Here is a 15,012-nt window from a genome sequence, read left to right as displayed (position 1 = left end):
GCGTGGATCTTGCATTCCTTTCGGAAAGAAATGGTTGACCCGATGCCCATTCACTTTAAAAACAGTATTGTCTTGTGGGTTTAAGAGATCTATTGTTCCAAATTTTCCTACTTCAACAATAGTGAAAGGTCCTGACCATCTAGATTTGAGTTTTTCGGGGAAAAGCTTCAGTCTAGAATTAAAGAGAAGAACTTTTTGACCTTTTTCAAAAATTCTCTGATTGATCCTACGGTCATGCCACATTTTCGTCTTTTCTTTATATATCTTGGCATTCTCGCAGGCTTGGTACCTCCACTCTTCCAACTTATTGAGTTGGAGCTTTCTTTTCTCTCCCGCAAGAGTTGCATTTAAATTTAACTCCTTAATGGCCTAAAATGCCTTATTCTCCAATTCCAATGGGAGGTGACAGGACTTTCCAAAAACAAGTTGGTACGGAGACATGCCCAATGGAGTTTTGAAAGCGGTACGGTAGACCCAAAGTGCATCATCCAATTTAAGCGACCAATCTTTACGGTTGGGCTTAACCACTTTCTCTAAAATATTTTTTATTTCGTGATTTGAAAGTTCCGCAAGACCATTGGTTTGTAGGTGATAAGCCGTGGCTACTTTATGTTGGATGTTGTACTTTTCAAGAGTGGCACTTAGCACTTTGTTTATGAAATGAGTCCCTTTATTGCTTATCAATACTCGGGGTGTACCAAAACGTACGAAAATATTTTTATGCAAAAATTCCACTACCGTTTTGGCATCATTTCTTGGGCAATCCTTTGCTTCTATCCATTTAGAGACATAGTCTACTGCAACCAAAATGTACTGATTGTGAAAAGACATGTGGAATGGTCCCATAAAGTCAATACTCCAAACATCGAAAAGTTCGACTTCCAAAATATTGTTCAAGGGCATCTAATTTCTTTGGAATAAATTCCCCATGCGTTGGCATTGGTCACAACTCTTCACAAACTCAAAAGCATCTTTAAACATGGTAGGCCAAAAAAATCTGCATTGTAAAATTTTAGCGGCCGTACGTTGTTCACCAAAGTGGCCTCCGTACGGCGATGCGTGACATTCCTTTAACAAAGCTTGGATTTCATCATCCGGGACACATTTTCTCAAAATTTGGTTCAATCCCATTTTATAAAGGAACGAATCGTCCCACAAATAGTGCTTGTAATCGTGAAGAAATTTTTTAAACCGATTTCCCCGAAAATGATATGGTTTAAGGCCACATGCAAGATAGGGCAATATCTGCATACCAAGGATGTTGTTTTTGAAAACTGTGTTGTATGGCCAAAACATATTCATCCGGGAAAACTTTCTTAATCTCATGACTTCCCCCACTTGATACATTTTCTTCAATTCTAGAAAGGTGATCGGCCACTTGATTGTCATTTCCCTTTCGATCAACAATCTCAAGATCAAATTCTTGCAAGAGAAGGATCCATCTAATAAGCCATGGTTTAGCATCAGCTTTGTTAAATAAATAATTTATTGCTGAATGATCTGTATGAACAGTGACTTTGGTACCAATCAAATATGAACGGAAACGATCAAAAGCAAATATTATCGCACGTAATTCTTTTTCTATTGTGGTATAATTTAATTGAGCTTCGACAAGAGTTTTACTTGCGTAGTATATGGGGTGAAAAATCTTATTTTGCCTTTGTCCCAAAACGGCACCCACCCAATCACTCGCGTCACACATTACTTCAAAAGGTAGGGACCAATTTGGAGTAATGATAATGGGTGCCGAGACAAGAGCATTCTTGATTGTTTCAAAAGCCTTTTTACAATCTAAGGTGAACTCAAAAGTTTGGTCAACATGCAACAAGTTACATAAGGGTTTTGCAATTTTAGAAAAATCCTTAACAAACCATCGGTAAAAACTCGCATGTCCCAAAAAACTACGAATGCCTTTGACCGAAGTTGGTTCGGGCAATTGCATTATCACCTCAATTTTAGCTTTGTCAACTTCCAAACCTTTTTTCGAAACCATGTGACTCAAAACAATTCCCTCTTGTACCATAAAATGACATTTTTCCCAATTTAAAATCAAGTCATGGGTCTCACATCTCTCCAAACTTTTCTTTAAGTTTTCAAGACAATTTTCAAAATTAGTGCTAATAACCGAAAAATCATCCATAAAAACTTCCATAGTGTCCTCAATCATATCCGAAAAAATAGACATCATACATTGTTGGAAAGTGGCCGGAGCATTACATAAACCGAATGGCATACGTCGGAAAGCAAAAGTTCCGAAGGGACAAGTGAAAGTAGTTTTCTCTTGATCTTCGGGTGCAATATGGATTTGATTGTATCCCGAGTATACATACAAAAAACAATAAAACTCCTTTCCGGCCAAGCGATCTAGCTTTTGATCTATGAAAGGCAAAGGGAAGTGATCCTTCTAAGTAGCTAAGTTCAATTGCCTATAGTCCATACAAATCCTCCACCCGGTAACAGTTCTAGTTGGGATAAGTTCGTTTTTGTCGTTGGTGATTACCGTGGTACCACCTTTCTTTGGCACGCATTGCACCGGACTTACCCAACCGCTACTAGGAATGGGGTATATAATACCCGTGTCTAACCACTTCAAAATTTCCTTCTTAACCACTTTTTTCATGATTGGATTTAGCCTTCTTTGAGGTGGCACCTTTCCAACACTATTTTCTTCCAAGATGATCTTATGTTGGCAAATGGACGGACTTATTCCCCTAATATCAGCTATGGTCCAACCAAAGGTTTTCTTGTGGTCTTTCAGCAAATCTATCAACTTTTCTTCTTGTTCACTACTTAAGTTGGAAGAAATAATTACAGACAATTTTTCTCCCTCCATAAGATATGCATACTTAAGATGTGAAGGCAGTGGTTTTAACTCCAAATCGGGTGCTTCTACAATGGATAGGGTTTGGGTTGGTATGTCTTTAAAATCTAACTGTTCAAAGGCAGCTATGTCCTCTAGTAAGTCTTCTTCACAAATGTCTTCTGCCATGCCCACAGTGTCTCCACTATGAACACAGTCGATCAAACTTAGATCTAAGTCTTCACCTACTGAGTAAATAGACGAACAGTCCTCAATTTCCCCATTGAACTTAAGATTTTTTGTTAGGACCTATAGATTCAGCTTATGATATTAACCAAATACTCTGGATGAACTTTAAGAACAATAACAGTGCAGCAGAAACAGTATAAGAACAAACAAAGTAGTTAATCAATCAAGAACACAGATGATGAATATGAAGAACACAAGAGAATAGCTTCAAAAGATTTTCAATTCTATTGAAAATATTGACAATTACAATACGGAAAGCACCACGAATTACAAAGGCCTAAGCTGCTATTTATACTAGTTCCTAACGGCTTTTCTGACATGACCTAGACAAGTGAAATAATCTAAGCCGTTCAAATAAAGCAGATTACAAACATAGTCACGTGATAAACATGTGCAGCTAACAAACCTAAGTAAAGAAGTGAGAAGTGGTTCTTCACAGAAGATAAACTGTAGACCCTCTGTGAGCCATCCYAGAGGCTCTGCTGGATATGACTTGTAAGCACTTGATGCCAGAGGATCAGTTTCCAGAACCTCTGTGAGAGACAACAGAGGTTCTGTCATTCTTGACTTGTACGCTTTTGTATATCTTTTGTTGTTGGTTCTCTGTGGTCTTCTGTGGTAGAACCCTTCTGTCAACACTTGCAGTAATATTTTTTCATACTTTTACATTAAATGAAATATGAGAGCTAACAGTTTTAATCACATTGAAAGTCACCTGCTGGTCGTTSACTCTCATGGTCAACTCTCCCTTTTGTATGTCAATCAATGTCCTACACGTAACAAGAAAGGGTCTTCCTAAGATGATCGGAACATTCCTATCTGCTTCATAATCTAGTACCAGAAAGTCGGCCGGAAAAATGAATTTGTCCATTTTAACCAAAATGTCTTCTAATTTACCTTTGGATATGCCAAGGACCTATCCACTAGTTGCAAGGTCACGGTGGTAGGTCGAACTTCCCCAATTCCCAACTAATTAAAAATGGACAAAGGATGAGATTTATAGTTGCCCCAAGGTCACACAAGGCAAGACCTACTTCTTTTCCTCCAATTGAATACGGGATGGTGAAACTTCCCGGGTCTTTTACTTTGGGAAGAATTTTGCAAGTAAGAAGGGCACTACATTCCTTTGTCAAGGACACAGTCTCAAATTCACTCAGTCTTCTCTTCTTATTGAGGATGTATTTCAAAAATTTAACATAACTAGGCATTTGCTCGAGAGCTTCTACCAAAGGTATGTTAATGTGGAGTTGCTTAAAGATGTCCAAGAACTTCTTAAACTGTACATCCATATTTCTGGCTTTCATCCTACCTGGAAAAGGTAAATCTCTCAGATCTAAATCTGTTGGACCGGTCTTTTTCTGTTGGGGAGTGGGCAGTTTCTGCCCACTGTGGGCAGTGTCAGGCGGAGATTGGGTGGTGCTGGAACTGGGCAAAGCTGCTGTTTCTGGGACAGAAACTGGATTCTGTGTTACTTCAGCTGTAGGAAACAGAATTGGAAATTTCGATGTGTCAAAAGAATGTGAAGTATTTTCTTGACAAATCGGTTCATTAGGTGTTTCCTTTGTGGTACTAGATTCTCCCAAGTTCTCATTACTTCTTAAAGTCACGGCTTTGACATGTTCCTTAGATGTTTCCGTGTCACTAGGCAAAATTCCTTGAGGTCTATTCTTGAGATGAGCGGGAAATTGGCCGAGTTGGGTCTYAAAATTTTTCAAAGTGGCATTGGTTTGGTTTATAAAACCTTTAAGTAAAGATTCGAATGAACCATTACCTTCCGATGCATTTTGTTGCCTAGGTGCATGTGATTGTGAAGATTGCCCATTTTGGTACATGTGATGATTACCTTGCATGCGATGACCACCTTGATGAAATCCCGCGGGATTCGAGGGTCGGTTTTGGACTTGGGTTGCACCGCGGGGTTGAAGTCCAGGATTTCCGGCCCATGAAAAATTCGGATGATTTCTCCAATTCGGATTATACGTAGGAGAAAATAGGCTATTTCTTGTATGGTTCCCAACATAATTTACCGAAACGGGATTTCTCAGGCAAAACTCATAAGAATGATTTTCACCACAGAAAACACAAGATTCAGTCATGGATGAATTTGACATTATGGATTGGACTTGATTCTTTTCCCCATTCAAGTTTAAATTGTTTTTAACCAAATTAGTTAAAGCAACAATTTGGGCATTCAAAGAAGAAATGACATCAAGCTCATGAATTCTCGAGGCAGATTTAGAAACAACAGCACGAGGGTTAGACCATTCAGTATTATTGTTAGAAATTTATTCCAAAATGTCATACCCCTCGTTATAGGTTTTAGCTGTGAAAGCACCACCGGCCGTTGCGTCAAGAATAATCTTAGCGACACTAGAAAGTCCATTATAAAAGGTTTCCAATTGAAAACAATGAGGGATACCATGATGAGGACACTTTCGAAGAAGGTCCTTGAATCTCTCCCATGCATCCGATACCGCTTCATCTTCTTCTTGGTGAAACGTCATAATTTCATTTCTAATTCTTACATTCCTCATTGGAGGAAAGTATTTTTTTAGAAATTTTTCCGCCAAATCATTCCAAGTAAGGATCAAGTTTGGTGGTTGAGAATTTAGCCATGCTCTAGCTCTATATCTTTCAATATGTAAAGGAAAAACGTCAAACGTAAGGCCTCTTGTGTAACTTTGGAAATTTTAAAATGATCCGTCATTTCTATAAAAGATTTCAAATGAGAGTGCAGATCTTCTGAAGATAATCCCCCAAACTGACCCATTGCGGAAATCATTTGAAACATTACAGGCTTGGGTTCAAAAGATGTTGCTGTCATTTCGGGCCTACCAATCCCCGAGGCCAATTGGCCAAATTCGGGAGTTGCGTAGTCCCGTATGCCTCTATTTTTGTCATCGACAATGTTAACCGTGGCTTCTCGAGGAGGTGGATTATCCCCCATGGTACGGTTTAAAGTGGGATTTCGCCGATTGTTTCTACCTCTTCTTCTTCTCCTAATGGTTCTTTCTAACTCGAGATCAAGAGATAAAAGATCACCGTGTTGTAGCCGTGGCATACAACACAGGAACAACGAATGAAACAAATGACCAAGGCTCAAATGAAAATCAATATCTCTGGATAAAAATTGCGCCAGTCCCCGTCAGTGGCGCTAAAAACTTGATATGCTGGAATCGTAAGTGTGCACACAGTGGGCACAAAGTCCCCACAGTGGCGGTGCAAGTGCACGCCGACACTATGATCGCTTCAAGTAATAGAGTGGTATAGTACCAAGATCGTTTTCACAGTGACTGGACTTACTGAGAATCAGAGACTTCCATGAACTTCTTGAGCATGTTTCGGTTTGAGAAAAAGAGTTGAGTTTTGATGGTGCAAAGCTTTAAAATACGAAATAAACCATTAATTTTAAAAGATGGGTATGGATGTAAGTTTCCCTTAAGAAGATTGCAGGAACAATTTTGGTCAAAAACTCATGGGACTTCTATAAAAACTCCGATCTCTCGAAAGTGAATTCTTATATACTGTGCCCACAGAGCGTCCAATTTTATCAATTCTAAACTTGCCGAATTAGCTAATAGATAAAAAGATATCTGGTTCCACTAGCCTGAAGATTTATACTCAAATCTCTTTGTAGTAAAAACTCGACTAATATCTGAATATTAGCTAAAAACATGCAAAATCCACATCTCTACGTGATTATCAAAGACTATCTTAAATATTTGTGCATCATCTAAGCCGTATTTTAGATCCGCCCATCTCTGGATCAAGGATCTAATATTAACACTTCAAAGTGATCAGCTTATCTGCGTTGAGCTTAAGTCCCGACTTAAATGACCAAGCTTAAGAATTAATAAAATTAGCAACACCCAAGTATGCCTTCAAATTCTTAAATTTRACTCACACCCACACCGAAAGGGGTGATTAGCCCATAATAAAATTATAAAACATAAAGGAAACAGAAGAAGAAAAATGCATAAGAAATACTTGAACTGAAATTTTACTTAAACTGTTGCCCATAGGGAGCATACAATATACACTAGCGAGAATTAAAGACTAAGTACGAAAATAAAATTAAATGCGGAAATTAAACTTTTCTACTGCCCTAGAACTTTAGAGAGAATGCTCTAAGGTTGCTTGGCTGAATTCTTGATGGATTGATGTCTTCCAAATGAGAGAAAAGCTTCAATATATAGTGAAAAAGTGAGAACCGGACAAACTCTTCGCCCAAAGGAAGAAAGTCTTCATTGACTAGAGGGTAAAGACCCCCCCATCACTTCTTGTCTACTTTCCAGGCCTTGTCACCTTTTTTGAAAGGTTGAAAAAGGTAAAGTTACCTAACACTTAAATTAAGGAAAATGTAATGAAGCCCTTTTCATTAAAATAATGGCAGGGTTACTTTTAAGACATTTTTTAATCCAACAAGGCCATTCTTTTAAATAATTTAAGAATTTCGGATCTAACTTCAGAATTAAATCCCTTTAATACCCAGGAGAGCTAATATTTGAATTTTGTCTAAATCCATCTTGAGGAAAATATGCCATAGGAAGAATGTGAGCAGAAAGTGGGCATTATACCAACAGCAATGGTTTTTCAGAAAATAATCAAATTCTTGACCTTTCATCACCTCTTAACATATTTTGGACCAAAAATACAGGAAGGAGCGAAATGGGTACAAAAGACACAATAAAATGGAAGTATTGAACAACAAATAACTCTCACAAATTGAGAGTTATCACATATCAATGAGAGGTGTACATTTGGATATAAGGGTGACATTTGTGTGTGTATTACATGATATAACTCTTACAATTATATCCCTTAAGATTACCATGATCTGGAATCTTTAATTCTTTGTGATTTAAAGGTTTAGGATAAGAGATTCTTATTGGAAATCATAGTCTAGATGTTATTAAAGAGAAGATAACAGGTTTGGCGTGAAATTTTAAACAAACCTTATTTGATTCGAAATGTTTAAAAGTGACATCATGATAATCTGGTTAGTACAAATCTGTTTTGGATTTGAAGTATTATCTGCAAACAGGAAAATTTGGCTTGAAAAATGAAAGGTATTGGTATTACGATCCTAACTTGTTCGTATATTTGCGATATGTATGAAAAGTTGTTCTATTTAAAAGTTTTGGTGATTTTCACCCTGCAATAACAAAATTGGGTAACTCACTAGACCTTTCGGTCTAACCCTCGTTTGTGATTTTAAATATGTATTACAGAAAGTGCCGATGGTAAGGGGAAGGGAAAAATGTAATATTTTCCCTATGTGATTATCTGCATAAGGATTACTGATGACATGTATAGTTTTGTTAGATGATCTGGTTTAGTGCAAGAAATGTATTTGAAATTTTTGGTTTATGTATTTTCTAATGGTAGATTCTTGTACTAAGGGACCAAAATGGTGTATAAACGTGTATTTCTTTTTATATGAAATATATGTTACATGCAATGTGTGGAATAGGGTGTTACAGAGAACGACACTGAATTCAAAAACAGTATTCTTGAAAGCTTCTTTGATGACAAGGGTATTTCTCAAAATTTCTCAGCAGTTCGGACTCCACAGTATAATGGAGTTGTTGAAAGGAGTAATCGTACACTATGTGAAGCTGCACGTTCAATGCTAAGTTAAGCAAGTCTTCCGACCTATTTTTGGGCTGAAGTTGTTAATACAACTTGCTTTACTCAAAATAGGTCTATAATTGTGAAAAGACACAATAAGACTGCTTATGAAGTACTTTACGGTAGAAAACCAAACATCAGCTTCCTTCATGTGTTTGGTAGTGCATGCTTTATTCTGAATGACAGAGATCAGTTGGGAAAGTTTGATCCTAAATATGATGAAGGAAAATTTGTTGGTTACTCTCTCTTCTCTAAAGCCTTTCGGGTGTACAACATGGGTCGTCAGTGCATTGATGAATATGTTAATGTCATATTTGATGAATCTGGATCGGTGCCTGCAACATCATCATTTCAAAGTGATGATCTTGTGMTAAACAAGTGGCTGGAATCTCACTCCTTTGAGAATTCAACTCCAGTCGGTGGACCTCCACACTCTAATGGAGATGTTGTTCCACCTGTTGAGGAAGATGAGAATGAAGATCTTTCATCCAACATGAAAATTCCATCGGTCAGTCCTGAACAAGAACCAGCCGATCCGTCTGTGTGGAACCCTCAACTGGTGTCGATGTTCCTATTTCTTCTACTAGGGACATCGGTGACCCAACCTCAGTAGTCGTTTATTCCAATCCTCTGATGAATGCTGACGGTGCCTCTACCTCTTTTCTTCTTCCTCTTCCTCCGGCCACTAAGTGGACCAGAGATCATCCAGTGGAGCAAATTATTGGTGATTAGCAAGCAGGTGTCCAAACACGTCGCGGTGCTGGTAATATCTATTTATATGTCAATTTTCTATCTCTCATCGAGCCTAAAAGGATTAAAGAAGCCCTTGATGATCCTAGCTGGATCAATGCCATGCAAGAAGAATTGTTGCAGTTCGAGCATAACAAAGTTTGGAGATTGGTCCCCCGACCAACCAACAAAACAATTATTGGCACAAAGTGGATCTTCAGAAATAAAATGGATGAGAACGGAACGGTGACTCGGAACAAGGCCCGACTTGTTGCCCAAGGATACATGCAAGAGGAAGGCATTGATTATGATGAGACATTTGCTCCAGTAGCAAGGTTGGAAGCTATTCGAATCTTCCTTGCCTATGCTGCTTTCAAGAACTTCAATGTTTTCCAGGTGGATGTCAAAAGTGCCTTCTTGAATGAGAAACTTACTGAAGAAGTCGATGTGAAGCAACCTCTAGGCTTTGAGGATCCTAAACATCCAGAGTATGTCTATAAATTAGACAAAGCTTTGTATGGTCTCAAACAGGCTCCTCGTGCATGGTATGACACTCTCTCCACTTTTCTTTTGGAAAACGACTTCTCTCGTGGTAAAATTGACAATACCCTCTTTCTCAGGAAACATAAATGTAATGTTATTCTTGTACAAATTTATGTGGATGATATCATATTCGGTGCCACAAAAGAATCTATGTGTAAAAAGTTTTCAAAACTCATGCAAAGTAAGTATGAAATGAGTATGATGGGTGAACTCACATTTTTTTTAGGTTTGCAAGTCAAGCAATCCAACAAAGAAATCTTTATAAATCAAAGCAAATATGTTAAAGATCTTTTAAAAAAATTTGATTTTACTGAGTGTTCTTCCATGAAAACCCCAATGGCACCTCCTTTGAAACTGAATGCAGACCCCGATGGCAAATCGATAAATGTGACCAGTTAGAGGGGAATGATCGGTTCCTTATTTTATCTTACTGCTAGCCGACCAGATATTATGTTCTCTACATGTCTTTGTGCAAGATACCAAGCGAATCCTAAGGAATCTCACTTGGCAATTGTTAAACGCATTTTCAGGTACCTGAAGGGTACTCCCAATTTGGGTCTTGGTATCCCAAAGACTCAGGTTTTGATCTAACATGTTTTTTAGATTCTRATTATGCAGGCTGCAAAGTTGACAGAAAGAGTACAACTGGTAGTTGTCAGTTGTTGGGTGGAAAGTTAGTCTGTTGGATTAGGAAGAAGCAACACTCCATGTCCACCTCAATAGCTGAAGCCGAGTATGTTGTTGCGGGTAGCTGTTGTGCACAAGTATTATGGATGAAAAATCAGTTAGCTGATTACGATCAATTGTTCTCAAAAATTCCTATTTTCTGTGACAATTTAAGTGCTATTGCTATTGCTATTGCCAACACTCCAGTTCTTCACTCTTGTACAAAGCATATTGATATTCGGTATCACTTTATCAGAGATCATATGATGAAATGTGATGTTGAACTTCATTTTATCCCCATAGACTATCAACTTGTTGACTTGTTTACCAAGCCTCATGATGAAGCTCAGTTTAATTTTCTAATTAGTGAGTTGGGAATGTTAAATGTTGACAAATAATTTTTTTTTTTGTCTTCATTAATTCTTTTGGGTTGTGTGTCTTCTCTAAAAATGTTGTTGTGTCATTTACTTAAAAATAGTTTGTATCTGGTATTTGTGTGAGTATATCCTATCTCTTTTTAAAATATTGATTTTTTTGAAAATGATGTGTTTTACACTGGTATAATTTTTTCTTGAAAATCAATTTCTATTTTTCTCTCTAAAAAGTTTTTGTGTAAATTCTTTTTTATATCGCTTACAAATTTAGTATTTTTTAAAATTTACCTCACTGGCACACTATTTTCGACCCCACCTCTAATCGGCCTCCTCTACTCTTCCCTCTTAACCTCTCAAACCGATCGCCCTCTTTATCTCTCACTCTAACCTAACCGTTCCCCTTACCATCGGCTTCTTCTCTCTCACTCTTCACTCCTCATAAACCTAACACACACTAATCACATCTCAAGCCCCCCTCAAACCGACCCCTCTCCCTCTTCGGCCTCTCTACACACCGATCCTCACCAACCCTAACGCCCCTTCTTACCTTAAGCCGCTCGCCGACCACCTCAAACCGATTGCACACACCCACTAATCGCTCATTTGCAACCGATCCTTCGCTTGTTTAACCCCGATTACCCAAGCCGATCCTTCGGCTTCCCTTACTCTCCCTCTCACCGAACCCTCAAAACGATCACTCCCTCTATCTTTTTCCCTCAATCCAAGCCCCTCCTAAACCGACTCTCACTATCTTTCTCTTCTTTCGATGACCCTCCCCTTTCCCTCCTTAAGCCGAGACGATCATCAAGCCGAACCCTCCTATTCGGCCTCCCCTTCCCCCTTTTCCTCTTTAAAACCCCTTTCTCACCTCTCCTTTATCCCATTACCAATCGGTCTTTGTCTCTCTCTCTCTCTCTCTCTCATCTATCCTACGACTTCTCCCCCAAGCCGATCTCCTCGCAACCCGAACCCTTTTTAAACCATTTTTTCTCACATCTCTCCCCATCGAAACCACACAAACCGAATCCCTTCGGCCTCTCTCCCTTTCCTTCTCGCAGTTTCGTCATCCTGTGCACCGCCCTGTGTGCCGCATCCCCGCCGCATCCCCACTCACGCCGATCCTTAGCCACCGACCGACCTCTGTGCCGTCGGCTTGTCTCCCACATGCTGCTCGACACCGAATGTGCGCCGTCTGCTAACCCACCAAACCTCCTGCCACCGCTGTCCCTCGGCGTGTCTGATCGCACCATCCAGTGTGCCAGTTGGCCAGTCTCACACGTTCGGCCTGTCTCACGCCACCGCCCTTTTCTCACTTCCCCCTTCCGGATTTAACACCCATCCCCGACCAATTTTTTCTTCACATCCTATACCCTCTCCCCTACCTACATCACACCCCATCCACCTAATACTTGTGTTCCGTAATCCAACACCCCACACCCCTATCTTCCCACCTATTTTTTTTGCCTTGTCAATTCATTTGACTTTTTGGGTTCTTAAGATTACACCTTATCACCCACAGTACCTTTACCTCCTCCCTTCTCCCTTTTAAAACCTCTTCAACCTCTCATTTCCTCTAAACCTTACTGTGTGTTTTCAAGATTCACCATCCATGGCTTCTAAAGGTGGAACTCACTTTAAAGCTCCCAAGGTTAAGAAATCTGTTTCCCTCACTGTTGATAGTGTTACATTTTCTTCGTGCAATTTTGTGGCATTGCTGGATCACAATGACAAGTATCCAGATTTCTATATCATCATCATCTAATTTTTATGTAAGTGCCCTCTTTTCAAAGCTTTTACCTATTCTCCAAAGATGAGCAAATCTCTACTACGTGCTTTTTGGGCTACTTGCGTATATGATGCTTCTACCAAAGCTGTGCATGCAACTGTTTTTATCAAATAATGATGTATCATTTACTGTTGATGATCTAAGAAGAGTGTTGGATCTTCCTTCTTACTCCTCTTATGATGAGCTTGTGTCTGTTGATAACCTTCGTATTGTTGCTTCCACTATGGGCTATGTGCAAAACCCTGCTTTGATAAAACACAACACTCTTTATAGAAAGAATATGGGTGGTTTTTATAACTTTTTCTTCTCTCATCTTATTTAATGTTTGAGTTCCAAAACTAAAGGAATGGATCAGTCACCCACTAACGTCACCCAGGTAGCTCATGCACTTATTTTCTAGAGAAAAATTGACTTTGCTGGTTATTTTTTAGGGAATTGGTAAATAAGATGGATAGTGCCAAATGCTCTCCTATGCCTTCCATTAGATTTTTATCCATGATGATTGCTAACAAACTTGGGTCACGTATGCCGGCCGATACCGAAAATTTCTATGACCTTAAGTATCTCAAGTTAGCATTTAGACTTTGAAGAAGGCATCATTGTCTAATGATCTTCCTCTTCCATTAGGTATGGTTTCTTTTGTCACATCTTCTCACCCTGTATGGGGAGAGTGCTCTATGACCACAGTAGCTGGGGACCATCCTCATGTTGCTTCGGTCACCCAACACTCCTCCATGTCAGTGGCCCCTCCTCCTTCTACTTCTTCAGCTAGTGCCTCAAAAGAGGCCGCCTCCTCTATCAGGAGATGGCTGGCTGATAACTTTGTTTCCCTATCCTTCGCATCTGCTTCTGAGGCTATGACTTCGAAAGCGCCTTCGGAGTCTCACCTCGCTTGTTAACCCTCTCACTCAAAGTGGAGTCACTCTAGATTATCCACTGTTGGCTCTTCCTCTAAGAAGACCAAGAAGCCAAAAAGGGCTAAAAACACATCTCCAACTAGGGACTCTCAACAGTCTAAGGTTGTTGAAGTTGGTCTTACTGAGCCCAGGACATCTATTATACACCCCAAGCTCCTAAGTGCCCTTTCAACAGGACACTGTTGTACATACGGGGATCCCACATCACTCCACCTTGGCGTCTCTACACAAACTTGGTGATGACTCGGATACCTCCTCTTTCCGAGGTCCTTCATCTCCTCCACATGTTCATGACCTATCACCCGCGATCGATGATTTTGATGATATTGCACGGATGGATGATTTCTCAGCACCGTCTGATAATGACATCCCTTTTCTCCATTATCTCCTTATGGATGTAGGTGGTGAGCCTTATTAGCCTACTACCTCTACTACAGTGGTAATCGGCGACCCGACTCATGCAGATGTCGGTGATACAGACACTGAGCCTCTTGCCAGTGTTGCTGATACAGATATTGAGCCTCACGCCGATATCGCTGATACAGATGTTGAGCCTTACGCCGACATCAGCGATACACCCATCGGTGACTCTTAGGGCGTCGATAGTACTGAGAGTGTTGGTGGTTCTTCTCCGAGTGGGTCAGCAAGCCGAATCAAAGTTTGCTCACCTACTTCAGCTGTTGTTTCTCCTTCAAGGCCCCCTCTTACATCGGGCTCTCAGTTCTCAGCTCCCTCCCATCTTGAGGTGATATATGCCCTAGCTACTGAGGTGGTAGACATGTTTTGAGGGTTCTCATCTCAGTGTCAGCTACTTCTTTCTCAATAGGCCTCTTTCAGCTATGATTTATCTGGGAGATTGGACTTCTTTGCCTCCAGCTTTACTTCTGAGATGCGCCAGCACAGTGCCGCCTTGCAAGATCATGGCCTTGCTTTTACAGCTTTTAGAGATACGATTGATTCTCTTGCTGCTCGCATGACTGCTCTATCAGATTCTCAGTCTCGTATCTCACAAGCTCTATCAGATTCTCAATCTTGTATCTCACAAGCTCTATCAGATTTTCGAGCTTCTGAGATACCTATACCTGTTTCTCAGCTTCTATGCGTGATACTCAGTATAATCAAAATTGGTGAAGCCGGAAGAGTCTTTTATACGCTGATCTCAGATGAACTAAAGAAAAAAAATGTTCTTGCAGTTGCTGATAGAGATGTTATGGAAGTAGACGATGACTGCTAGTTTTTCTATGTGACTTATTCTTCTTGAACTACTTTCTTCATTCTAAGTATTAAAATTCATTGTCTAGTTTAAATGCATTTGAT

General features: G+C 39.7%; 1 protein-coding gene and 1 non-coding gene across 2 annotated transcripts; one reads left to right on the top strand and one right to left on the bottom strand.

The window, feature by feature from the left end:
- Positions 1–3,984: 3,984 nt before the first annotated feature.
- LOC112502810 lies at positions 3,985–5,160 on the bottom strand. Its single transcript, XM_025106811.1, has one exon. It carries the CDS (start codon positions 5,158–5,160, stop codon positions 3,985–3,987), a length of 1,176 nt encoding a protein of 391 aa, XP_024962579.1.
- A 304-nt stretch (positions 5,161–5,464) lies between these two features.
- On the top strand, positions 5,465–5,571 carry LOC112502812. Its single transcript, XR_003067772.1, has one exon. It is a non-coding gene; the product is annotated as a small nucleolar RNA R71 (small nucleolar RNA).
- Positions 5,572–15,012: the final 9,441 nt, after the last annotated feature.

This window comes from Cynara cardunculus, unplaced genomic scaffold (genome assembly GCF_001531365.2).
Source record: "Cynara cardunculus var. scolymus isolate 2C unplaced genomic scaffold, CcrdV1 Un_Scaffold_1949, whole genome shotgun sequence".
Classification (NCBI taxonomy): domain Eukaryota; kingdom Viridiplantae; phylum Streptophyta; class Magnoliopsida; order Asterales; family Asteraceae; genus Cynara; species Cynara cardunculus.
This window is presented reverse-complemented; position numbering and strand designations above follow the sequence as displayed.